The sequence below is a fragment of the Pocillopora verrucosa genome, chromosome 13 (genome assembly GCF_036669915.1).
Source record: "Pocillopora verrucosa isolate sample1 chromosome 13, ASM3666991v2, whole genome shotgun sequence".
In the NCBI taxonomy this organism is placed as follows: Eukaryota; Metazoa; Cnidaria; class Anthozoa; order Scleractinia; family Pocilloporidae; genus Pocillopora; species Pocillopora verrucosa.
Genome location: NC_089324.1, coordinates 13,046,224 through 13,072,657, shown reverse-complemented (window position 1 = coordinate 13,072,657; position 26,434 = coordinate 13,046,224). Strand labels below are relative to the sequence as shown.

The window sequence follows — 26,434 nt, the reverse complement described above, 5'->3', positions numbered from 1 at the left end:
TGCCACCAGCTATGCTCCTACCATGCCACCAACATCATGCTACTCACCCTGGACAAGAGTCAATACTTGGGCTAGTGAATCATGATTGAATGAGTGTGGCACTGTTGGAAATCCCAGTATAGCAACACTAGTCACTCGCGTAGTTTTCTTTTCCTATCTTTATTCTAGTCGTTACACGCTTCGTATCGCGTCGATCTTAGCCTATATCTTTTTCAAAACCACAATCCTAAAGACCACCCTTGGTTTTGCGTTGCGAGGTTACACGGCTGACGTCACTTTTCCGACACCCTCCCCCCATTTGTCTCGGAGAGCAAATGTCTGTCGAGAAATGAACCTTATCGCTTAGATTTTATGAACGAATCTATCATCTAGAATTTTCAATCGATTTCCTAATCACACTAATCATTGATCAATCAGTAGCCATAGTGGCAGATGTTCAGTTCATAAGTAGAATGTTCAAGCATCCGATCCGCTGTTGTCATCCAATCTGTTTCGGTTTGGTTCAAAGTTCAACCCCCTTCCTCATCGTGAGCAAGATCCTCCATACGTAATCTTGCTGCGACGGCTGCATCACGGGAAGGCCTGAACGCTGGCGCTTCAATGCGCAACTCGGTCGTTGGAGGTCTGTCGCCGTCTCCCGGTCGATCACATGACAGTTCTAACGGATACAGCTGCTGTACTGCTCGCTCTAGATGTGAGGTCCCTGTGCGCAACTTTGCTCCCCGGACAACACCGTCACGCCCTTTGATTAGTTCCGTGACGATCCCGACCTTCCATTTCCCGCGATTCTTGTCGTCCGACTTGATCAGCACGACCTCGCCCACAATAGGATTTTCGGGCTTTCCAGGATTCTTTAGACGATGGCGTTCGCGCAGCCCCTTTAAGTACTCCCCCGTCCATCGCTTCCAGACGGCCTCCTTGCATCGTCTGAGATACTTTGCTCGCTTGCGTAATTCACCGTCTTCTATGCAGTGCGGTTCCAACTCGAGTAGTGCATTTGGTTGACCAAACAACAAGGAGTGGGGGGTCAAGATCGGTAGCTGCACATCGTCCTCCACGTAACTTAAAGGTCGGTTGTTGACTGCAACCTCTACGTCTAGTATAACCTCCTCTAACTCGGTCCACGTTAGGAACCCGTTTCCAATGGTCTTCTGTAGACTTCTCTTCACCAATCCAACCATTCTCTCGAACTGCCCTCCCCACCAGGGCGCTCTGCTCAGGTTGAATTGCCACTTGATTTCTTGACGGGAGAGGAATTCGTTGAGGCGTTCGTCAGTCATCACTTGTTTCAGCCACTTAGCTGCTGCCACGAAGGTACTCCCGTTGTCTGAGTAAATCTTTTCTGGCCGCCCACGTCGGGCGATAAACCGTTTCAGGCATCGAAGGAATTCTCCCGTTTCTAGGCTGGGTAGTAGCTCAAGGTAAATACCTCTGGTCAGGCTACAGGCGTAAAGCGTTATGTAAGCTTTGCCTTCATGATTCCTCCCCTTTCTATACTTCAGTGGTCCGGCGAAATCCACTCCGACTACTTGGAACGCATTTTCTCCTTCGGTACGATCCCTTGGTAGCTGTCCTGGTGGCGGAACCGCAAACGCTGTGGCGCGGAACCGCTTGCAGCCGTTACAAGCTTTAACGACTCTTTTTGCAAGGCGACCCAACCTGGGAACCCAGTACCTTTCACGAATCTTTGCCATTGTGAGGCTCACTCCCCCGTGGAGTGTCCTGATATGTGCGTCTGCCACCATCTTCTCCGCGAACGGATGAGACTCAGGCAAGTAAATGGGATAGTCTCCCTGAATCCGCCCTCGGCATTCCAGTAACCCGTCTGCGTTTTCTTGTAGGTTCAGCTGAACACGATGATCTTCGAACCGCTCGTCTCTCTTGAATTTCACCTGTGTTCGCTTTAGCCACAGGTGTCGCTGCATCTCGATCTCCTCTGTCGTGAGTGGTCCCTTAGATCTTCTCGTCTTTTCGCTCCGTAGGTTATGTATGAATCGAGTCACCCACGCACAAACCCTTAGGGTTTTCCATAAGTTGAACTTGATCAGCAAGGCGTCTAGGATGTCTGTCTTAGCTTGTGCTACAGCGAATACGTCCCGTATCACTTTTGCTTCCGCCTGACTGTCTGGTGTGGCCGTTGTCTTAATATCGGCTGGCCATCGCTCTCGGTCTAGTAGCCACTCAGGCCCTCTCCACCATAGCTCTTCATTTTCCACGCTTCCGCTCCGACTGCCAAGGTCAGCTGGGTTGTCCTTTGTACCCACATGACGCCAGTTTACTTCTGGGTGTTGCTGGATTTTCTGCACTCGATTGCTTACGAACTGCTTGTAACTCCCTGCTCCCTTGATCCAATGTAACGCAACGCTGCTGTCCAACCAGCAAACCATATTTCCAACTGGGAAACCCTCTAATGCTTCCTTAACGTTTACAATGAGATTGGTCGCCATGTGACCGGAGACCAACTCGAGGCGGGGGATGGTGAGGCCTTGCTTCGCCAGTCTAGCTTTGGCTGCTATCAGCCCAACACTATCACCGGATGGTTGAGATATGACACCGTACACTGCCGCAGAAACGCCTTGTCCGCTTGCGTCGCCGAAACAATGTAGCTCAATGTTGCTGATCTCTTCAAAGTGTTGAGGTATGGCTCTGGGTACGGAAATGCTCACTGGTAGCTGTGCTTCCCATCTTGACCACTTGGTTCCCAGTTGACCAGGAAGTTGAGCATCCCATCCGACTTTCAAATCACATGCGTCTCGGTACAGTAGTTTTCCACTCAATGTCATAGGCGCTGCGAGCCCTAACGGGTCATACACTCTTGCTATCTTCGCTAGTATCCCTCTCTTTGTCACTTGGGTGCGGTCAGTTGGGAAATTTATTTCAATGGTATCTTGTCGCTTGTTCCATGGAAGCCCGAGAATAGATCCCCCTCCTTCTTGAGGTGCACCCAACTGTTCTTTCGCGAATGTAGTATCTTCGCTAAGAGAATCACCAGGGGACTCCACTGCCGGAACATTTGAATGCCACTTGTGCAGCTTGAATGAGGCTTGGTTAAAGACATGGGTAACGCCTGCTTTGACTTCAAGGGCAGCTTTTACGGTGGGTCCCCCGCTGATAAGGTCATCGACGTATAGACTCTTCTCTATTTCCCTCACCAGGTCCGGATTCTCGGTACGACAGGCTTCCAGGTGTTGTTTGATAACTCCCCCAAGAAGAAAGGGCGATGGGGCCAAACCAAACAGAGCTCTCGTGAATCTCAGTATTTCCACTCGCCTGGATTGCAAGTCCGTGATCCAGTGGAATCTCATGGCATCCCTGTCTTCTTCCCGTATTCGTACTTGTAAGAACGCTTGCTTGATATCACCTGTTAACGCGACTGGGTGGAAACGTGCACGGACAAGAACAGCCCAAAGCTTGTTCTGCAACGGAGGTCCCGCGTGAAGGCACTCGTTGAGAGAAGGAGCCTTCTCTGAAGCTCGGGCAGAGGCGTCGTACACGATTCGAAGTTTGGTACTCTCTGCAGCTTCTCTCACCACTGCTTTATGTGGAATATAGAACTCCTTTCCCACTGGTGGGCCTGACACTCGCTCCACTATTCCTTCGTTAAGCTGGTCTTTAATTATGGCGTCATACTTCTGGAGTATTCCGTTCTTCTCCAGTTTCCGAATGGTACTTTCCAATCGCTTCAAGCTTCCCGCTCTGTGGTTGGGCAGTGGAGGGTGGTTTCCCCTCCAGGGTAGCCCCGTCTCGTACCATCCCTCTGGCCCTCGTGTTAATTGTTCCTTGAATTCTTCATAAACATCTGCTTGATCTCCGCCTGGTGTGTCACGCAATCCTAGAACATCTAATTTGCATAGTTGTTCGTAATCTGCCGCTGTCGTCTGGGTCAAGAACATATTAGAGAGGTCAACTTCTTTACCTGGTGACATAATTGTCCATCCGAACTTTGTTAGCTCTGCAACAGGTTCGCCGGGACGTCCGATCTTTGGTATGGTTTCTGTCTTTATTTTCGCGTACTCGCTCGCACCCAGGATAATGTGGACTGGTAGCTCAGGCTTCTCGTCTCTGTCGTCCATGTATACCCCATCCAAGTAGGGATATTTCTCCAGTATCCCAGCATATCCTGGGTTGTCAAGTGATAGCAATGTACTACGGTCCACTCTGGTGACTTCCGTTTCCAATCGAAATTTTCCATCAAGGCTGCCAATCGTCACGCTATGAACTCCGATGACCTTGTTTGTTGACCCAAGCATCATCTCTATGCGCTTGAATTCTTCTCGTAGCGGTTTGTTTCCCAGGTGTTCAAGGATAGCTGACGACGCGTATGAGCTGCCTGCCCCAGTGTCTAGGAGTGCGCGGCATTTGATTCCATTTACTTCCACGACAACAACGGGATACACGACTCTCTCTGTTCCTTTGTTTTGTGCCGTCATAAATCTTCCCCTCGTTGTGTGACCGCTTGGTGGGCGATCACATATTGACGTGTGATGTCGGCGTTGACAGTTATGACACCCGCGGCTTCTACAGCTGTCTGCTCTGTGTTTGTCACTTGTACAATTAAAACACAACTGTTTTTGGCTCAAAATTCGTTTGCGGTCTCCGACCGCGACAACTTTGGTGCAATTAGCGGATGTGTGGTTCGTGTCATCGCAATAGACGCATCCGCGCATCTGTCCTCCATTTGCTTGTTGTTGGACCTGATAAGACCTTCCGCGTGGCGGCGGAACACGGGCATTCCAGTCGTTGCGATCATTCTTCCTCTTGGACACACTCCCACCATCGCTTTCTTCTCCTTCTGAATTTATGTCTCTCCAACCTTTAATTGCCTGAATCAGTTTAGCGAAATCCCAGTCTCGCCAATCTTCGTGTCCCCGGACTAAGTCTCCCTTTATTCCTTTCAGTTTGTCTAACACCGCCCTCACATTTCCGGAGACTTCACGTAACTTCCCGAGCGTCTCTAAGCTTTGTACATTGAACAGAAGCCTTTTGTAAAACTCATTAATTTCTTTTGGACTGGCGCTTGTGATGGTAGGCAAACCCATGATGTTGTTTACATATGCATTTACAATTTCTGACGTTTTCCCGTACTCCGATTTTAGGATGGCCTTCGCCCTTTCGTACCCCTCAAGATTGAACGGGAGTCCATCTATGTCCGCTCGTACCTTTGTAACAAGGAGTTCCTTTAGATAAGCGAACTTTGTCACTGCTGACAGATCCGTCGCGTCTATTTCCGCGGAAAATTTATTCCAAAAAGAGAGCCATTGTTCGAAGGACCCATCAAACTTCGTTATTGATAGCTTTGGCAACTTTGCGTGCATTACGGTATCGCCTGATAACCCTTTCCCTTTTTTGCTACCTAATTCTTCTGATTTTTTTTCGTAATCAAGCTTCATTTCCCATTGTGCTTTTTCAAACGCGAGTTGCTCCTCTCTCTCCTTCGCGATTGTCGCTTTCTCGCTTTCTTTTTCGGCCATTTGCGATTTTTTCTTCACCTCCCCCAAACACTTCCCAAGGTATTCGATCTCCGCGTCTACACCCTCAATAACTTTGTCTATTTCATTGCTCCATGCACATACCTCGTCCATTTGCTCACCCTTTGCAATCTTCTTCTCTTCGATCTTTAATTTGACCTCGTCCGCTTCTTTTGCTAAACACACCAACCCGTCACGGTGTCTCCCAATAGTTGTCGCGTTTGCCTTGTCCACAATGCCCTTTCCCTTTTCTTGCTTGTACGCCAAAAGCTTGAGTTTTGCGTCCAAATTCTTCTGAAGTGCCTCCAGTTCCATGTCTCGATCTCAGTCCCGTCGGAGGTGCCAGTTAGTGTTGGAAATCCCAGTATAGCAACACTAGTCACTCGCGTAGTTTTCTTTTCCTATCTTTATTCTAGTCGTTACACGCTTCGTATCGCGTCGATCTTAGCCTATATCTTTTTTCAAAACCACAATCCTAAAGACCACCCTTGGTTTTGCGTTGCGAGGTTACACGGCTGACGTCACTTTTCCGACAGCACAAGTTAAACATCATGTTAAGAATTGTTAAAGTCTTTCCCAATAGGGAGCTCAGGTACCTCCTGATGACGACATCAAGCCAAGGCCACCCAGTGGAAGAGGTTTTAGTGGTGGAGGAGGGCTTATTGGATTTGAGGGCTACAGAGCAGGCTTTAATGGGCCTGGTACTCCAGCCATAACATGGGATATGCAGCATACCCTCCAGCAACACATGTAAGTCATCATTTATTCCACCATTTAGCTTACATGTATGCTGCCTTACACAAGTCACTAAAAACACTGACAGAGAAAAAAGTCACTTTTAATTTTGGTGTGGGGTTATAAAAAGTTGTTGAAAACAAGAGAACCCTTCACGGCTGTAAATGCAGCCTTTTTCATTTTTGTTTCTGTGTTCTATGCAATTCTGAAACACATAAAAGGCACTTAGTGCAATATTGCATGATGTACTATAACCCTTTCACCCCCATGATCTCATTTAGTAATTCTTCTTACTGTCATACAACTCTTATGATGTTAGTTCAGAGAATTTGGTATTGGATCAACTTATTTCATCTCATCACTTATCTGCTTGATGTTGTCTTGATATGGTAATGAGAAATTCTGGCTTGCTCATAGCACTTGTTTTTAGCGGAAGAAACATTGTTGGGGCCTCCAGTCTAAATATGGTTGTTATGACTGATATTGATGGTAAGCACTTTTAGAGGTTTTCACCATAAGATGGGGTAACATCTTAAGGCATAGTACTCAGTCATGCAATTGGGGAAAGAAAGGCACTCAAAATATCACATAACATTTACAAAATAATTTGATAAAATTTGTTGAATTTGAAAATGATAATATTAACATGGCTGCATCTTTTTTACTCAACAGGGAAATGTCCCACCCTACATCTCTGGTCTGCCAGATGTACCACCCAATTATCCCTCAGAAAAAAAGCTACCCCCTACCCTGGGGGCCCTTTTAACAACCACAGTGCTGCCCCCTCTCCACCAGGTATGACTATTGACAATGTTGGTTTCTTCACTTTCTTGTAATGTTTAGTAAGATGACCTTCTAAAACTTGGCATTTCTCTTCAGTTTTGCAAATATAAATCACATTACAGTTGTGTACTTAGTTGCCAAGCCTTTAATTTGGAGTGAGGCTCAAGGTGACCTAATGTTGTGACAAAGACCAGTATCTAGTTACCATGATAACAAAGTAGTTTACTTTTGAGAAAGAGCAACATTTGTATTGTAACAAAGTCCCCTTTGCCTCGCTCCTGTTCAAAGACTTGGTGACCAAGCACACAATTGTTAAATGGACTATTCTGACTTAATTCTCTTAATCTCTTACGTCCAATGTCAGTGTTCATATTCTCCATACTATTCTCTATACATTTCCTATGGTTCTGACAAAAGGAATTTGTTTAACAGTCAAGAGCTCCTTTAGTGAATGATCATTTCTTTTTTTATTCTCATGACCTCAATGTTTGATTCAGCACTCACTCATGGCCTCTTTTTTCAGCTCCTCATCAGCCTCCTGCTCCCAGTGCACCACGCCCTTCATCAGGCCCCAGTTTCCCAGAATGTTGTTAAATGTAATCAAGCTCATGCTGTCTTTAAATACAATTTTGTAGTCACTGGTAAATCTGCCTTTTGTATTTGTAATTTTATACCACTCCCTCTGGATGGGTGTTGGAGTAGTTGACTTTTGTCAACTGTTTTAAAGCTCTGAGTCCTCTGATATGGCCTATACTCACAGATAAGTTTTGACTACCGTATGTACATATACTGTGACAATTAATTTTTGAAAATACTCTTATTTTTAATTTGATCTGCTCTCTATTGTAAGTGCTAACAAAAATTACTGTTGACTGAAGGTACTAATAGAACAGCCAGGTAGCTTACGAAATATACAAACTGTAGTCTGTCTTTTATCCAGCTATTTGCACAAGACTAGCATACTTGTAAGTTCATTTGAAGCTAATTTAAAAAGGTTATTGCTCTATGCACAGTGCATAGCTTATTACCCCATTACACCCTAACATCAGTATGCATATTCTCCATACTGTTCTCTAAACATTTCCTAACTTACTGAAAAGGAGAATTTGCTTAACAATCAAGAGTTTCTTTAACTGGTGATCATTTCCTTTATTCTCATGATCTAATTGTTTGATGTAAGGGTGATACTGTAAAGAGAAATTATAAGCTTGTGACACTAAGTGATTAAGGTACTAAAGGATGTAGCCCCTCCAACTAAATGTTTATGAATGATACATTTAGGCACATTTGTTTTTTATGTTTTGTTTCTGCTTGTTTCTTTTGTTTTTTTAGTTAGTTTTTAACTTGCCAAAACCGTTAAAACTTTTACCTGCCTAAAGAAAGGGCTTAGGAAAGTGACTTAATGCTTTTGTATCTCAAAACATCTAAAGAGATGAAAAAAAAAAACTCGACTTAACCTTTTCCAGTGAAATCAAGGGACTGATGATTTTGCAATTAAGATGGTGATGTTTCCTAATGAATTTGCAAAGTGTTATTTATATTTTAAACTGGAACTTATTTTCTAATCATTCATTACAACAAACTGGAAATAACTTTTTAAGTCTTATTTATTCAATGCATTCCTAATTTGCCACGCCATATTGAAAAAAACCGAAGACTATTTTTCAAAACAGTTTAGAGCTAACACTTCAGCTTACCTAGAAAATCAGTAACCACCTCTAATTATGACGTAATTACTCAGTAGATGCCCATTTTTAACAACAGTTGTCACCTTACTTCTTGTGCTTGCTGATTACTTATACATGTGATATTATGCAATCATAAACTGTTCTTGAATTGAAGCATAATTAAAGATATATTTTCTTAGACTGAAAAACCTGAACTTTATCTATCCTGACCACTTAAAGATTGCAAAAAGCAGCGCATGGTCCCAACGTTTTCCAGCTATATGTTCTCAGCCTATTAAAAATAGTCAAATTTGTTAAATGTTAGCATGTAGTTTCTCTGCTGCTCTAGACATTATTGAGGACTCGCCGTTGAATCTTGAATTTCTCGGGTTAGATTATTGAAATCGCCACCAACGATACACAGAAATACCCTACCTTAAAAAAAAAAAAAAAAAAAAAAAAAAATTAACAAAACTTTAGATCGAAGAAACAACAATTAAAGAGGATATTAATAAACCGAAAAGAAACATGGATGGCCAAGTGAAGTGGGATGAAGAAGATTAAAACGGCTTGAAACTGACAAAATTGTAAGACCTGGGCTAATTACTTCGAGTCAAAAGGATTTTGTCTCCAAGTGTGATTGTAAGTCTTGTGGATATTATCGTTCTTCCAGACAAATAATAAAACAGCATAAGAAAAAGATAAAACCAAACACAGGTAAGGAGCGACTCAAGAAGCAAAGTTCACTTTTGAAAAAGTCTATTTCAAAATGTACACTTTTTTCTCATCATTGCTAGTGACAAGAATGCGCCCGTCTGGTGCTTTTGTTATCGCAGTAGGGAGTGGTAAACGAGTGATACTTTTGCCGGTGAAGCGACCATCTAGAGAAAACCCCTGAACTCGGTTATTGCCAAAGTCACATACTAGAAGGTTACTGGAGCTGTCTACAAGCAAACCATGCGGCGTGTTAAACTGTCCATCTTGATACCCTTCTCCACCAAACTTGTATAAGAATGTTCCTAACTGATCAAACGCTTTGATGCAGTGGTTGCCTTCATCAGATACGAGAAACATGTTTTTGTAGGTAATGCAGCAGGTTGGATTTCGGAGTTTCTCTGGGCCTTTGTCTCCAAATGTGAAAATAGACTCTCCCTCCTTTGACATCACTTGTATCCTATCATTGCCCCGCTCGGTTACAACAATGCGCTCTTCATCATCCACAGTAACGTTTATTGGCCTGCCAAACTCGCCTTTCTCTTTGCCTTTTTTCCCATAACTTTTAGTTACAGTTCCTGTCTGAATATTTAGTCGTTGTATTCTATTATTGCTGTAATCAGCAATTAGGACTTCGTTGACATTTAAAAACGAAATGCCGTCAGGGTACTGAAATTGTCCCGTATTGCTACCCTCGCCTCTACTTTTTATAAAACAGTTGCCATTTTCATCAAAGACATAGACACAGTTGCCAAAGTTATCTGTGACAACTATCTGGCCCTCTGTATTCACAGCAATGCCATATAGCCGTTCAAGCGTGTCCCCTGGAAGGAGCTTTAACTCCAACTCACCGACCACAACGAGTTCACGTTCTTTTACTTGCACAGTCATGGGACAGGTCGGTAGTTTATCGCCATTAATCTTCACTTCAATGTTGTAGGCCCCGGGTACTTTGGGAGTAAACTTCAGTCCAACATTTCCGTCATATTCCTCATCAACAGTCACGTTTTCCACATTTTTGGCGGGTGTTATTAGCAATTCGAGTTGATCTGTGACATCAGCGTAGTCACTCATCTCTCCTCCAGATGTCCGGGGGCACAAGGTAAGCTTTGCTTCTACACCAGCCCGAAAAGTTTCATCCGGTCCTTGTAGAGTTGATTTAGCTGCGATTGCCGGTTTCTCAGGGACTTGAATAGAACCCAGTTTAAAGTTGCGTTGCGATGCAGCGGTAAATTTGACAAATGTAGCCAGGCGACGTTTTGGAACTACAACTCCACGAAGCTCTTCAAGTTTCTGCCTCAATTTGTTTTTGTTTTGTATGATATCCATAGTTGACCCTCTTTGCACCAGATTCTCCGCAAATTCAGCTGCTTGGAGCATTTGTTTTACCAGAGATTCCAGTTCTTGTTTAGCCGAGTTAGCTCGGTATAATCTATTCCTACGCGTCATTTCTAAGGACTCTAAAAGCTGTTTTTCTTGCTGTCGCGTGTTTGTGATCACGCGTTCAGTTGCCTTCGACACTTCTTGTTTAGCGATTGCGATATTCATTTCCACATCCTCTGATGTTTTCTCTAATTTTCTTAACTTTGCTCGAAACAAGTTTGCCTTTTCCTTGATGGTCTCGGCAGTCAACATAATGTTTTTCTTATCCTCTTGCACTGCTTTTTCAAGCAAGTCAAACGCATGACTTCGGTGGTCTTCGACGACGCAAATCGGACAAATACATGCATCACACGAGGAGCAGTAATATCGTACTCTTTCTTCCGTATGTTGCGAGCAAGTTTCCTGTTGCTGCCTCGGAATGGCTTGGCGATCTTCTGCTTCAAGGACACCTAACAGACTTTTGTGAAAAAAGCTGTTAGGCAAACGGTCGAAGCGATTTCCTTGCGGTAAATCGATTTCTGCCTGACACTCGGGGCATCTGAATTTCCCATGTCTCTGGCTCACTCTTGCATGTCTCTCTAAACACTCACAGCAAAATGTATGAAGACATGATATAGTTTTAGGTTCGGTGTAGGTATCGAGACAAATCGAGCAAGTAACTTGTTTCTTGAGATTCTTAAAGAGAGGATCCATGACGATCGTCGGTTAAACTGTGGTAAATTCCTTCGTTATTCAAGCGACGATCCCTTTCAAAACACGTCATCAAAGGGATATTATTTCAGTTTCCGAGAAAACAGCAGTAAGTCTATGATAACTGACTTCCTCCGACCAATCGCATCCTAGAATTTAGAATTAGTTATTCCGTCGTCGGTGGCAACCCTTTCTTGCATGAAAGGAAATTCTGCGCGTCATCAGCTGAGGCCAAAATAATAATTTGTGATTTGCATTCCCCTGGCGAGACAGTCGACTATATTTCTCATCTATCTTATTTGAAGTCTATCCTGGGTTTAGTCATTCCCAGAGATCTTTGAAAACACAGATATAAAAACGCCTACGGTTTTGAAAACATCATTCAATGAAAACAGAGAATAAATAGTTTTCTTTTGAAAAACCATAAAGCTACTTTTTACGACTATATTTAAATTTCGGAGAATCTGTCACGACTTGCCTGATAACATTTAATTGATTAGTTTGTGACTTTTAGCTGTTTATCTGCTGCCTTGAAACTATCTTTTATCCATCAAACCATTCTTGCAGGATTAAGAAAAACGTCTTAGGTCTGCAATACGTGCAAGAGCTGTGATTGTTGTGGCACATGCGATTCACAACGTTTAAAACTCGACCCTGTGAACTTGTTTCATCCACGGGGTAAATGTCCAGTTCGCCGCGCAACCAGGGACATGTACTGAGAAATCTTTATGCGAGTTTATATGAGCATGAAATCGCTGCAGTTCAGCCGATTACGGGTATGAAAATTTTTAAATAGCACAGAAAAATATGCTCAAATCTGTGAGGATTAGTAGTAAATACCACAGCTTATCTCTGTTTTTGTCGCATAAAGAATTATGGAGTTTTGTTGCCTCAGCTCTGGTGTCCTGATGGCCACATAACTTTTATTTTATTTTCCAGTGTACTAATGATATAGAATTTTTTTAAATGTTTCCCAAATAATTTTTCAAATAACTTTATTTCAAAATGTTATTCATATTTAAAATTAATCATTCTTACCAACTGTACACAAGTTTTAAGCCCCATTTATTGAATGCATTCCCAATTTGTATCGCCTTATTATATGGAACAAAACCGAAGACCATTTTTCAAAACACCCTAGAGCTAACAAATGAATGATATGCAACTGTTTATCCCTCGCCTTGAAACTTTTTTTCTAACATATGCTTCTCAGTATCCTAGAATTTTATTAACTGTTGAATCATTAAGGTTCTTAAAGAAAAAAAGCAAGAGAAATACTTTAATTTATTCTTTTCTGTTGAAAAAGGAAATCCTACTCGATAACTTTAATGAACAGAGTATCAAAATAATTCAGTCTTGTCAGCTGAGTTAATATTGTAAATTGGCCACCGTAAAGAGTTTGAAGAGCTGACGTTTTGAGCGTCAGCCCTTCGTGAGAGAAAATAGGACATTCACATATTTTCCAATTTTTCACGAACCAAAATTGGGCAGAATTTTCACACTCTCCAACCTTTGGCGGCGGTCGCATCAAACGAATTTCCTTCGACTTGAACTTCACTGATTGTATCATACGCCAATCACAAACCCATCTCGCTCTAAAAAGAAAAAGAAAAATCTTGTTCAAATTGTTACGGAGGAGCAGACCTTTTTTCCCGCTGATCTTTTGCGTTTTGGTCGAGACGTGTGGTACTTGCACTGGCTTCAGTAATCACAACCGAAGGAGAATCTCTCGTTGAAGACATAATTTTCCAAACTGCTGCTGGTTTAACCGGACCCAGGGTACGAGTCACAGACATTTGAGTTAAAGTGGCACTCAAATTCGTCTCACTCGAAAGAAAAAGGGTCAGTCAGGTGGACGACAAAAATCCCGCCAAACAAGACTGGCGGGGCAGGACATCGGATCCTTAGGAAATTGGACAAAATTTGGTGATTTGCAAAAATTTGGCAAGTCGAATGTTTGAAAAAAAAAAAAAAAAAGCGTGGATATGGATTATCACTGCTGAAAAAAGATAAAAAAAAAACCCAGACCTATTTCAATCAAAGTCAACAGATTTTAAAATTTACTTTAAGTCTTTTTTTTCCTTACTTAACATATTAGTCATGTATTTATATTTAAAATTGTATCAGATATAAAAACGAACTCATACAGTTTTATTCATCCGATGTTCATCTCAACAAAAACAAAAATTGCCGGGGAAATATTCCTCTCAACTAAAAGAGGATTATCCTCTCTCGTCTGAACCATGGATACTTTCCATTTCTCTAAACTGCCCTAAAGGTCTGCAGCAAAAATAGGTCCGCAATATGTAACTTATGCATATTTGTAAACTGAGACAAATTATATAATCACCAAACGAAGCAGGCAAAACGTGAAATACATTACTGAAAAATACACCAGCGTTTCTGGTGGTTTAGTGGAAGAAATGGGACGACAATTATTTCCAATCAAGTTTTATCTATTTGTTTATTCAACAAACTTTTTTTATTTGTTGATAAATTTATTTGCTTATTTTGTTTTGCTTTATCGTTATGCCTTTTTCCTCACTAACAAGGGTAAATATTGCCAAAAGAAGAAAAAAAAACCGCTTCATTTGCTTATTGAAACTTCTATTTCCAAGCATGATACCTCTGATATATGTACCTCTTTAATGAAGTAAAATTCTAATTTTGACGGCCGGGACTTCCGTAAAAGCTCGACCCATTAAAGAATAGACCTTCTTAGCTTTGTTTTTCCGAAGTAAAATAAAGAAAAGGAACTGTTTCTTTCGATTTTCGTCAATTTCCCTGTTCAATCAGTAATATGTAGTTGGGAATCTTCTAGCGAGTCTATATGGGAATAAATTGTTGCAATGTTGGTAATTACAGGTTTTAATAAATTTAAATAGAAAAAAAAGACGTGTTCAAGTCTGTGAGGGTTAAAAATTACGAAGCTAGTGACTCTTCACCACCACAGCTTTCTGTCGCATGAAGAGGTATGGAGTTTCCTTGTCCTGATGGCCAATTAAATTTAAAGCGCGAATGAACACAACATAAACTTTTTTATATTTTACAGGGAAACCAAGGTACTGATGATTTCGCAGTTTTTGAAATGATGTTTCTCATTGAGATTTTCAAATAACTTTATTTCAAAATGTTATTTATATTTAAAACCGGAAGTTATTTTCTAATCATTCATAACAACAAACTGGAAGTAACTTTTAGGTCTCAAATCTTCTATCCTTCATCGCTGCCAAGCTGTTTCAGTTAAAGTTACAATCGGTAGGATCTGGGTACGAGATTAGGGCTACCATATGGGTACGAGATGCGTCTTTCTCTGCCTCCCCTTCCCCCTCTCTTCCCCTTCTTCGTGTTTTTGCAGATATTCCGTCGTCAGTGGCAACCTCTTCTCGCACGAAAGGAAATTTGCTTGACAACAACGTCATCAGCTGAGACCGAGATTATTATTCGCGATTTGCTTTCCTCTGGCGAGACATTCGACTAAATTTCTCATCTATCTTATTTGAAGTCCATCCTCGGTTTAGTCAATCCCAGAGATCTTTGAAAAACCATGAAGCTACTTTTTACGACTATATTTAGATTTCCGAGAAATCAGAACTGAAATCTGTCATGACTTGACTGATAACATTGAATAGATAAGTTGACCTCTTCGGTTTGTGAATTACAACTGTTTATCTGTCGCCTTGTATTTTATTTTTTAACCGACGCTGGGCAAGATGATTTCTTTCAAGCTACCTTCTCTGGAGATTAAATTCCGACATCCTCTGAGTTAGCCGAAGGGTTATCTACCAACGTTCCAGCCTCGAGTAGAATTCCAACCGTTATTTGAAAAATACGAATTCCGAATGTCCATTACAAAAGCGTAAATGAACCTTCATTATGCTCCTTCCAATGAAGGAAAGATAAGGAGAGACAGATATTTGTCATCCTACTTTTGAAGGGCGCCATCTGATGAATATATATTTCGGTTTTGTTCGTCAAACTTTTTTACCGATGATGTATGTGAGCATGCAAAAATGAAACAATTCACTTTGGCTGTAGGTAACACCCGGTCTCAGTATACATTGTTTTGAAAGAACCGTTGGATTTTTAACACAAAATTACAGTCAAGACTTGTTACAGTACTGAATCGGAGCTTCTGTCTTGAAACGGTAAGCTATTTGTGCTCGATGACTATCTCTGAGCTGTTCATTTTCCAGAGGATCTCGCTTAGCTTCTTATAAGTGATGATCAACAAGTTAAACCTCTTCAAGGGCCTTGAATAGGTCAACTTTTTCCACAGACTATTTTCGTGGATCTCATCGAAACTTACTTCCAAGAACGAGTGATTTTTTCCTTTTGATAGTAGGTACTGCTGAATACTCTGAATATTCCGGAGGTTTTACTTTCCAATAGTAAGGGATAATTAGGGTGAGTATAAAACCCGTGGGGTGGGTATAAAACCCGTGGGGTGGGTATAGGTTACCCGTTGCCAGAACGCAACGGGTAACTTATCATTTTCATGGCAAAAAGGAACAAAATTAATTAACTTTACGCTCATTACATTTGCAGTCTATGAAAGGGAACAAAATTTTTGTCCGAAACTTGAGCGATCACATATTCAGTGCAAAATTATCGACTCCGAAATAAAGACTTTGCCAGATTGGTATAAATTTTATCGATAATTCTCGGCTTTAAGCCGATTGAGTCCGTCTATTTTCAGTTTGATGGCGTGACAAGAGACAAAAAATCATGTCGATAAATTCCCGACTTTACATCATGGAGTTTTTTCTACTAACGCACCAACCTTGCGCAGAATTCCAACCGTTATGTGAAAAATAAAATATGAATTTAGAATGTCCATCACAAAAGCTTAAATAAACTTCATTATGTTCCTTCCAATGAAGGAAAGATAAGGACAGACGGATATTTGTTATCCTATTTTTAAAGCGGCGCCATCTAATCTACGTAAATGTGTTTCGGTTTTGTACGTCTAACTTTTTTACCGATGATGTATGTGAGCATGCAAAAATGAAACAATTCACTTTGATTGCAGGTAACATCCGGTCTCAGTATACATTGTTTTGAAAGAACCGTTGGATTTTTAACACAAAATTACAGTCAAGACTTGTTACAGTACTGAATCGGAGCTTCTGTCTTGAAACGGTAAGCTATTTGTGCTCGATGACTATCTCTTCATAAGCTATTCATTTTCCAGTAAGTGTGATTTGCGTCATCGAAGACAAAGTTGTAAATAAGAGGAACGGCCGGGTTGATAAGTGTTGTACCCTTAAAAGATAATACATTGATATTTTTCAAGAATTTAAAAATTATTTTCAAATTCTTGAAAAGCCTTTCTCTGAATAGGTCAAGTTTTTTCCACAGACTCTTTTCCTAAATCTTATCGAAACTTCCTTCAAAGATCCTTCAAAGGTACTCCTGATTACTCGGAATTTACCGCAAGTTTCCCTTTCCAATAGTAATGGATGGTTGGGGTGGGTCAGGAGCCCATTACTGGGTATAATGGGCTCCTGGGTGGGTATAGGACCCGTGGGGTGGGTATAGGTTACCCGTTGCTAAAACGTAACGGGCAACTTATTATTATTATGACAAAAAGAAACAATATTTATTTCATTTACGCTCATTACATTTGCAGTTTATGAAAGGGAACAAAATTGGCCTCTCAAACTGCACCCCATCAAATTTTGTCCGAAATTTGGGCGATCGCCTATTCAGTGCAAATTAATTGACTCCGAAAGAAAGACTTTGCCAGGTTGGTATAAATATTCTCGATGCTTCTTGGCTTTAAGCCGATTCATTCCGGTTATTTTCAGTTTGATGGCGTGACAAGGGACAAAAAAACAATTTTGATAAATTCCCGACTTTTCACCATGGTTTTTTTCTTCTTTTCTTCCAGGAAAAAGTTGATCTCCTTCGGAAGATCTTATACAAGTCCCTTTGCCTTCATCAATATGAATAAATAACGTTTCTAACTTCAAAAGGTAATTTGCATCGATGCTGACTGTTTTAGAAATCCAAACAACACTAGTATCGTTATTAAATCATAAGAATAACAACATTAACAGCATATAGAAATCTCACTGTTCCCTTCCCTGTTTAAAAAGAAACCACGAGTTCTTCTATTGAATGAGATATATTAGGAAAAAAACATCATTGTTTATATATCGATACCTTATGATATTTTTTTCTAAAAACATCGACAAATAATGCATCTGTTTCAAGGATATACACAATCAAAATGCAAGATCATCAAATAAAGTTCCTTGATTATTATTGATTATGCACGGAAATTTTTTACAAACCCTCCGTAAAATACAGGACCTTCACACAGAGGTAGCTAATATGGAACATTCCCCGAACACATGCAAAATCTATGAGTCACAATGTATTATTAATTTAGGAAGCACGGATCAAAGGAAACCTGCTTTCTTATTTAATTTCTGCAACAATAGCTCCCTTGAGAGCCCAGTAAATCGGTTTGGTTAAGAGCACCTCTCACACAATTGAATTGAGCTACTGTAAACTAAGTAGGAATCAGCAGGTCAAATGAAACTTGTTGCGTTCTCTTAGCCGTTAAATTTTCCAGTTGGTCTCTGATTTGCGTGACTGGCGTGACAGTGTAACGAACACTCCAGTAGAACAGAGGGCAAAGGTGTGTTCCTCTTTGACGGACAATGTAAAAAATCCATTTACAAAAAAAAGACGCTAGAGTCCAAACTCCGCAGAAAATATGTTTTAAACTTGTTAAATGAACCACAACATTTTGCTGAAATAAAAATTTCTCAAAATTTTATACCAAGGGTTCAAAAAATAGCGCGAACAAAACCTCAAAAACAATTATCTAAAGTCCGTTAAAACAAGCAACAAAACTACGCCAAAAATGTCCACGTCAGTTTTCCAATGTCAAGGTTAGAGTTCTTCGACATGATTTGCTAATTGTGAAATCACGTGCACCGCCTGTGAATACGAAAACAAAAATACAAGGCAGGGAGAGGAAGATAAAAATTGCAATTTGAAATTTAAAACTTAAAAGGTTTTTTACAAACAATCTGTGTTTAAGTTTTCACTAATTTCTCCTTTTTTTTTCAAACTGAGAAGAAACAGGGTCAAGATGGACAGCATAAAAGAAGCTATATCAGCTATCTTCACAGGTATGGCGGTCGCCGACTTCCTTCGCCAAACTGGTCGCGTGTTGCAAGCTATCGAAGTATACAAGGAATGTTTGATTATAATACATAGTCAGGTGCTGGTAATCGATATTTCACTGGCAAACACTATGTTCTGTGCCATCTACTTGAAATTAATCTGTGCTTACGATTATATAAAGGATTACACAAATACAGAAAACGTTCTTAAAGAACTTCTCCTCTATCTAGACTCTCATGACACCGTTGAAAAAGGATGGCTACATTTAAAACTGGCAGAAATACTTCGGGTACAAAGTAAGTTCACGGAGGCCTGGAAATTTTACGAATCAGCAGTCAACATCATGAAAACGATTGGAGACACACATGGCCAGGGAATATGTTACATAAGGCTCGGGAAAATGTTTCAATCGCTTAATCAATATGACAAGGCCCGAGAATATCAGGAGAAAGCACTCGCTATCAGAATAGAAATTGGCGACAGGCATGGAGAAGCAAGAAGCTACGGAAACCTAGGAACTTTGTTCAAATCACTTGGTCATTATGACAAGGCCCGAGAATATCAGGAGAAAGCACTCGCTATCACAGTAGAAATTGGCGACAGGGATGGAGAAGCAACAAGCTACGGAAACCTCGGAACTTTGTTCCAATCACTCGGTCAATATGACAAGGCCCGAGAATATCAGGAGAAAGCACTCGCTATGAAAATAGAAGTTGGCGACAGGCGTGGAGAAGCAACAATATACGGAAACCAAGGAACTTTGTTCCAATCACTTGGTCATTATGACAAGGCCCGTGAATATCAGGAGAAAGCACTCGCTATCAGAATAGAAATTGGCGACAGGCATGGAGAAGCAACAAGCTACGGAAACCTAGGAACTTTGTTCGAATCACTTGGTCATTATGACAAGGCCCGAGAATATCAGGAGAAGGCACTCGCTATCAAAATAGAAATTGGCGACAAGCATGGAGAAGCAACAAGTTACGGAAACCTAGGAACTTTGTTCCAATCACTTGGTCATTATGACAAGGCCCGAGAATATCAGGAGAAAGCACTCGCTATCAGAATAGAAATTGGCGACAGGGATGGAGAAGCAACAAGCTACGGAAACCTAGGAACTTTGTTCCAATCACTTGGTCATTATGACAAGGCCCGAGAATATCAGGAGAAAGCACTCGCTATCAGAATAGAAATTGGCGACAGGTATGGAGAAGCAACAAGCTACGGAAACCTAGGAACTTTGTTCCAATCACTTGGTCATTATGACAAGGCCCGAGAATATCAGGAGAAAGCACTCGCTATCAGAATAGAAATTGGCGACAGGGATGGAGAAGCAACAAGCTACGGAAACCTAGGAACTTTGTTCCAATCACTTGGTCATTATGACAAGGCCCGAGAATATCAGGAGAAAGCACTCGCTATCAGAATAGAAATTGGCGACAGGGATGGAGAAGCAACAATCTACGGAAACCTAGGAACTTTGTTCCAATCACTTGGTCATTATGACAAGGCCCGAGAATATCAGGAGAAAGCACTCCCTATCAGAATAGAAATTGGCGACAGGCATGGAGAAGCAACAAGCTACGGAAACCTAGGAACTTTGTTCCAATCACTTGGTCATTATGACAAGGCCCGAGAATATCAGGAGAAAGCACTCGCTATCAGAATAGAAATTGGCGACAGGCATGGAGAAGCAACAAGCTACGGAAACCTAGGAACTTTGTTCCAATCACTTGGTCATTATGACAAGGCCCGAGAATATCAGGAGAAAGCACTTGCTATCAGAATAGAAATTGGCGACAGGGATGGAGAAGCAAGAAGCTACAGAAACCTAGGAACTTTGTTCCAATCACTTGGTCATTACGACAAGGCCCGAGAATATCAGGAGAAAGCACTCGCTATCAGAATAGAAATTGGCGACAGGCATGGAGAAGCAACAAGCTACGGAAACCTAGGAACTTTGTTCCAATCACTTGGTCGTTATGACAAGGCCCGAGGATATCAGGAGAAAGCACTCGCTACCAGAATAGAAATTGGCGACAGGCATGGAGAAGCAACAAGCTACGGAAACCTAGGAACTTTGTTCCAATCACTTGGTCATTATGACAAGGCCCGAGAATATCAGGAGAAAGCACTCGCTATCAATATAGAAATTGGCGACAGGCATGGAGAAGCAACAAGCTACGGAAACCTTGGAACTTTGTTCCAATCACTTGGTCATTATGACAAGTCCCGAGAATATCAGGAGAAAGCACTCCCTATCAGAATAGAAATTGGCGACAGGTATGGAAAAGCAACAAGCTACGGAAACCTAGGAACTTTGTTCCAATCACTTGGTCATTATGACAAGGCCCGAGAATATCAGGAGAAAGCACTCGCTATCAGAATAGAAATTGGCGACAGGCATGGAGAAGCAACAAGCTACGGAAACCTAGGAACTTTGTTCAAATCACTTGGTCATTATGACAAGGCCCGAGAATATCAGGAGAAAGCACTCGCTATCAGAATAGAAATTGGCGACAGGCATGGAGAAGCAACAAGCTACGGAAACCTAGGAACTTTGTTCCAATCACTTGGTCATTATGACAAGGCCCGAGAATATCAGGAGAAAGCACTTGCTATCAGAATAGAAATTGGCGACAGGGATGGAGAAGCAAGAAGCTACGGAAACCTAGGAACTTTGTTCCTATCACTTGGTCATTACGACAAGGCCCGAGAATATCAGGAGAAAGCACTCGCTATCAGAATAGAAATTGGCGACAGGGATGGAGAAGCAACAAGTTACGGAAACCTAGGAACTTTGTTCCAATCACTTGGTCGTTATGACAAGGCCCGAGAATATCAGGAGAAAGCACTCGCTATCAAAATAGAAATTGGCGACAGGCATGGAGAAGCAACAAGCTACGGAAACCTAGGAACTTTGTTCAAATCACTTGGTTGTTATGACAAGGCCCAAGAATATCAGGAGAAAGCACTCGCTATCAAAATAGAAATTGGCGACAGGGATGGAGAAGCAAGAAGCTACGGAAACCTAGGAACTTTGTTCCAATCACTTGGTCATTATGACAAGGCCCAAGGATATCAAGAGAAAGCACTCGCTATCGAAATAGAAATTGGCGACAGGGATGGAGAAGCAACAAGCTACGGAAACCTAGGAACTTTGTTCCAATCACTTGGTCGTTATGACAAGGCCCAAGAATATCAGGAGAAAGCACTCGCAATCAAAATAGAAATTGGCGACAGGGATGGAGAAGCAACAAGCTACGGAAACCTAGGAACTTTGTTCCAATCACTTGGTCGTTATGACAAGGCCCGAGAATATCAGGAGAAAGCACTCGCTATCAGAATAGAAATTGGCGACAGGGATGGAGAAGCAACAAGCTACGGAAACCTAGGAACGTTTTTCGCATGCCTTGGTCAACATAGCGAAGCTGAAGAGTGTATGGAGAAAGCACTTCGTATCAAAAAGAAAATTGGTGAAAAAAGAGGAGAGGCAACAAGTTATAGAAACCTTACTGGTTTTTTTCTCTCGCTCGGCAAGTATGCAAAGGCTGATAAATATCTAAATAAGGCAATGGCAGTTAGAGAGGGTATCGGTGATAGCAGCGGAGAAGCAGCAGATTACAGACACCTCGGGTTAATTTCTTGTAAGCGTGGTGAATATGACAAGGCTCTAGAATATTTCAAGAAAGCCTTTGGAATTTATATGAAAATCGGTGAGAGAGAAGGACTACTAGCCAGTTACAGCAATTTAGGATTCTGTTTCCAATTGCAAAGTAAATATGACATGGCTGAAGAATACCTTAAACAGGCTCTCCTATTAAGTAGGGATATTGGACTCAACTTGGAGGAGTTTCAGTGTCTTTGTAATCTATCGGTGTTAAAGGCGTCACAAGGTAATCGTGCAGAGGCTTCTTTTCATCTTTTTCAAGCCATCCAAAAATTCGACACTTTGAGAGGTTTTCTTAAAGAAAACGATCAGTTTCAAATATCTTTTTTAGAAGAGCACGGCACCTTTCCCTACAAGTTCCTCAGTTGGTTGCTTTCTTCCACTGGAAAGTCGCAAGATGCCCTTTACGTCGAAGAGCTGACAAGGGCAAGAGGCCTTGCCGACTTGATGGCAGCTCGGTACTCTGTTCAAGAGCAGATCTCAAGCGATCCACAATCTTGGTGTGGCATTCAAGGGATCATCACAAAAGAAGCAGAATGTGCATGCCTGTACATTTCGGTTGGTCAAAATGATGTACGGTTTTGGATAATTAAAGCAACGGGAGCCATTCAATTTTTAGAAAAGAAAGTGAACCTGGACCAAAACAAGGTGACCGGAATAGTCCCTGAGTTAGATGAGTTTTTTAAAGAAGCCTTCCGCAGCCAAGCCATTTTACCCGAAGAGAATTGCGAAGATCGATCTTTAGATGACACCGAACTGACGTCACTTCCTTACGACAAGCGCTCAGTGCTGCGTGACTATGATGCCAAAGATTTCAAAACAAGTCTTGACTTGTTTTACAAGATAATCATCGCTCCTGTAGCCAGTTTACTGAAGCAGCCCGAGATCATAATTGTCCCTGATTCCTGTGTGTACCAAGTGCCATTTGCAGCCTTGGCTGACGAAGGAGGCAAGTATTTATCAGAGACATGCAGGATTCGGATAGTTCCCTCTCTGACCACTCTTAAGCTTGTTCAAGACAGTCCTCCAGAATATCACAGTCAGACCGGGGCACTGATAGTGGGTGACCCTGTGGTTGGAGAGGTGATTTACAAGGGAAGGCGCAGAAATATAGCACCATTGCCGTGTGCAAGAAAGGAAGCAGAGATGATTGGAAGACTTCTTGGCGTAACGCCTTGGATAGGATATTCCGCGACAAAGCATTCCGTACTTCAAACGATAAATTCAGTGAGCTTGATACACATTGCTGCCCATGGTGATGCCGAAAGAGGGGAGATTGTTCTTTCTCCTAAGCACCCTTCCCCACTCTCACCTTTACCTCGAGAAGGAGATTATCTTTTGACGATGGCGGATATTTCAAAAACTAGGTTGCGAGCTAAACTAGTGGTTCTTAGTTGTTGTCACAGTGCTCGCGGACACATTAGAACCGAGGGAGTTATCGGAATTGCCCGAGCGTTCTTAGGAGCCGGAGCTCGCTCAGTGTTAGCGGCACGATGGGCCCTGGATGACACAGCCACAGAGCAGTTCATGACATGTTTCTACAGACATTTGTTCCGCGGTGAAAGCGTCAGTGAATCTCTCCATAAGGCCAGAAAGTGGATGAGAAACAACGGTTTTGACAAAGTTTCTCAATGGGCGCCATTTATGATCATAGGCGACAACGTGAAATTTGATTTTGGAAATTGGCCGGTGCCTGACGTACCTTAAAAGGCATGACTTGGATAAATCCTCTGTAGGAGAATGAACCAGACTCAGTAAAGCTCTGAACTATTTAATTACTAGCCTGTAAAAGAAGAACAACTCGAATCGATACACAGAGGAAGACATTTCTGTAAAATTCTCATCAGACATCTAAGTTTAATAATCTGAAACAAGACAGTGTATAGTATTATCTCTTTATAAGAGTTCCGAAGTCATTATTATAGTGAACAAGCCAAGGTTTCGAACGCGATTAGTTCTTCAAGGAAATTCTTAATCCTTTTCAAAGGTGATTAGTTAGCCAATTGAAGAGACTTTAAAACTAATGTGTGACTTGGAAAAGAAGATTTCCTAAGCTTAAATTTTTGGAAATTTCTTGCAAGGCTTTTGACAAGAAATATTGTGGTTATATATCCCTAATTAAACACATTTAAAGAAAAGAAAAAGAGATATTTTTGTGCAGTGATGCAAACCATTGTATATTCATAGATACCCCAGTAATTTTATTAATTTAACCTTGTAACCCCAAAGAGTGACTAGCATCTAATTTCTCCTCACAATATCACTCCTGAATCAAACATTAAGGTCAGGAGAATAACGGAAATGATCAACAAGTACAGGAGCTTGATTGTTAAGAGAGGTTGTCAGTAATTTTCGAGAATCCGGCGACAGAAGCAAAAATTCAACTTTTTTTTTATTTGCTCCAAAAGACCCTTTTGGTGAATTGTTTTCAAAAATAATATTCAAAAGTTCCAGCGAGTTTTTATTTTGGGAAAAAATACGAAAGTTCGAAATCGGCCTAAACGTACCTAATTTGCATCATTTCTATCGGGCTTTCAGTGCATTTTCACAACGCTCGTACAAGACAAAGAAAAATTATCTTGAATTCATTTTTTCATAAGTTGTTTTTCATCCCTCGGAGTAGCTTTGCAACTATATTTCATCTCCAAGTGGACTTTCTTTCGTTTGTAACCACCCGCGTGAAATACACTATATTTTCTATTCCGTTTGTACGCTGAATTTTGCTACATTTCAGACGACCATACCATCGGGGGTATAATAATGTACATAAAATAAAAAAGCTCTTTTCAACGAGAAATTATTCATGTTTATCATGCAAAAATATTATTTTTGGCCCGTGAAAAGCGAGCGCGCCAGACCAAAATATATAGCGTGCATTTTCACGGAGTTAGGCCAGTTTTCTTGCTGTACTCCTACTGTAAATCGCACGCTATTGGGACAAAACTCGACGTGTTTGGTCTCTACTTCAGTTTTGATTCATTTAAATATATCAATTTTAACTTAAAAATTAACCTACCTTTATTGTTAAGTGAACAAACCACCGTTTTAGGTAAAGTTTTTGAGTTGACTTTTCTCGAGTGCTAAATAAACAAATCGCTGTTTACAAAGATACCAGCTCTGTCGATGTGTTTTTAGCTGAAAAATCGATGGGAAAATCGTAGCGTTTCTTTCTCCTGTCGTTTATTACTTTAAGGATTTGCTAAAATCAGGAAATAGGGCACTTGTACAAAACCAAAACATTCATTAGTCTGAAATTGGCCCGTCGCATATATTGTTCTTTAATTTACAATCTATCCCACTGGCATGACTTTAGAGTAAATTACATGTAACTATAAATGTTGTTGTAAATACGTGAGCGTGAGCTAAATAAAATCTTCGCACACGTAAAATATTCGAAACATGTAGTTGTCGCATGAAAATACTCGCTTAATTGTGCATGAACTTCGGTGTTTTGCCCGGTTGCTTTTATAGATTTCTAGCACTGTCACTTTAATTAAAATAGTATGTTTGTGTAGTTCACCTGTTTAGATACATTTTCAAATCAACTGCAGGCTGGAATTCTGTTGGTAAAAATTGTCGAAGAAATCCGAGAAAAATGGCATGTAGCACCGGGCAGTCGTGCACATTCCATCTCACCGATTTCAACGAAACTTTGCCAGTTTAAAGGATCTACCCCAAAACTAAAAACGACAAACTGGTTTCTGTTTTGTTTTTTCCGGGGGGATATAGACCACCCCCCGGTTTTTCTTGATCCTTAGTTAATGTCCACCTCAAGTATCAGTCAATTTGATTGACGGCTTGTCAATCAACAGAGGCAAATAAACGACTGAGTTTTTAGACTTTTCGATTCATCCAAATATTTGACAACTTTGAAAAGTGAGATGCAAAGATCTTTATTATTTTTTTTAGCTTAATAGCAGCTGTACCCTCTCCTGCAGTCTTCGTCTAAATTTGCAAGGTCACTCCTTATCTTCTGTCTTGTTAGAGGCGGTTGCCTTACTAGTTTCCTCCCCTGTCCAGCTCATGTCAAGGAGATAATTCTTTGCTTTCTGAGAAAAGGTGGCTGGTTTTTGTGTTTTCCAAAGAGCCCATGCAAAGTCCATTTGGCTAGTTAGGGATGTTTCGTCAGAAGTTTACCTGAGGTCCGACCTTGAACGTAGCCACCCCCTTTAAAATGGCAA

At 41.2% G+C, this 26,434-nt stretch overlaps 3 protein-coding genes across 3 annotated transcripts; 1 reads left to right on the top strand and 2 right to left on the bottom strand.

Moving 5' to 3' along the window:
• Positions 1-224: 224 nt before the first annotated feature.
• On the bottom strand, positions 225-5,994 carry LOC131783089 (uncharacterized). Its single transcript, XM_066159924.1, has one exon. It carries the CDS (start codon positions 5,781-5,783, stop codon positions 510-512), a length of 5,274 nt encoding a protein of 1,757 aa, XP_066016021.1. The 5' UTR covers positions 5,784-5,994; the 3' UTR covers positions 225-509.
• Positions 5,995-9,177: 3,183 nt separating this feature from the next.
• LOC131798766 (tripartite motif-containing protein 3-like) lies at positions 9,178-11,458 on the bottom strand. The gene has a single exon (XM_066159928.1). The coding sequence runs from the start codon at positions 11,441-11,443 to the stop codon at positions 9,413-9,415; it is 2,031 nt and encodes a 676-aa protein (XP_066016025.1). The 5' UTR covers positions 11,444-11,458; the 3' UTR covers positions 9,178-9,412.
• A 7,090-nt stretch (positions 11,459-18,548) lies between these two features.
• LOC131779160 (tetratricopeptide repeat protein 28-like) lies at positions 18,549-24,315 on the top strand. The gene is made up of 3 exons (XM_066159926.1): positions 18,549-18,893; positions 19,134-21,356; positions 22,437-24,315. Exons 1-3 carry the CDS (start codon positions 18,549-18,551, stop codon positions 23,958-23,960), a joined length of 4,092 nt encoding a protein of 1,363 aa, XP_066016023.1. The 3' UTR covers positions 23,961-24,315.
• The last annotated feature ends 2,119 nt before the right edge of the window (positions 24,316-26,434 follow it).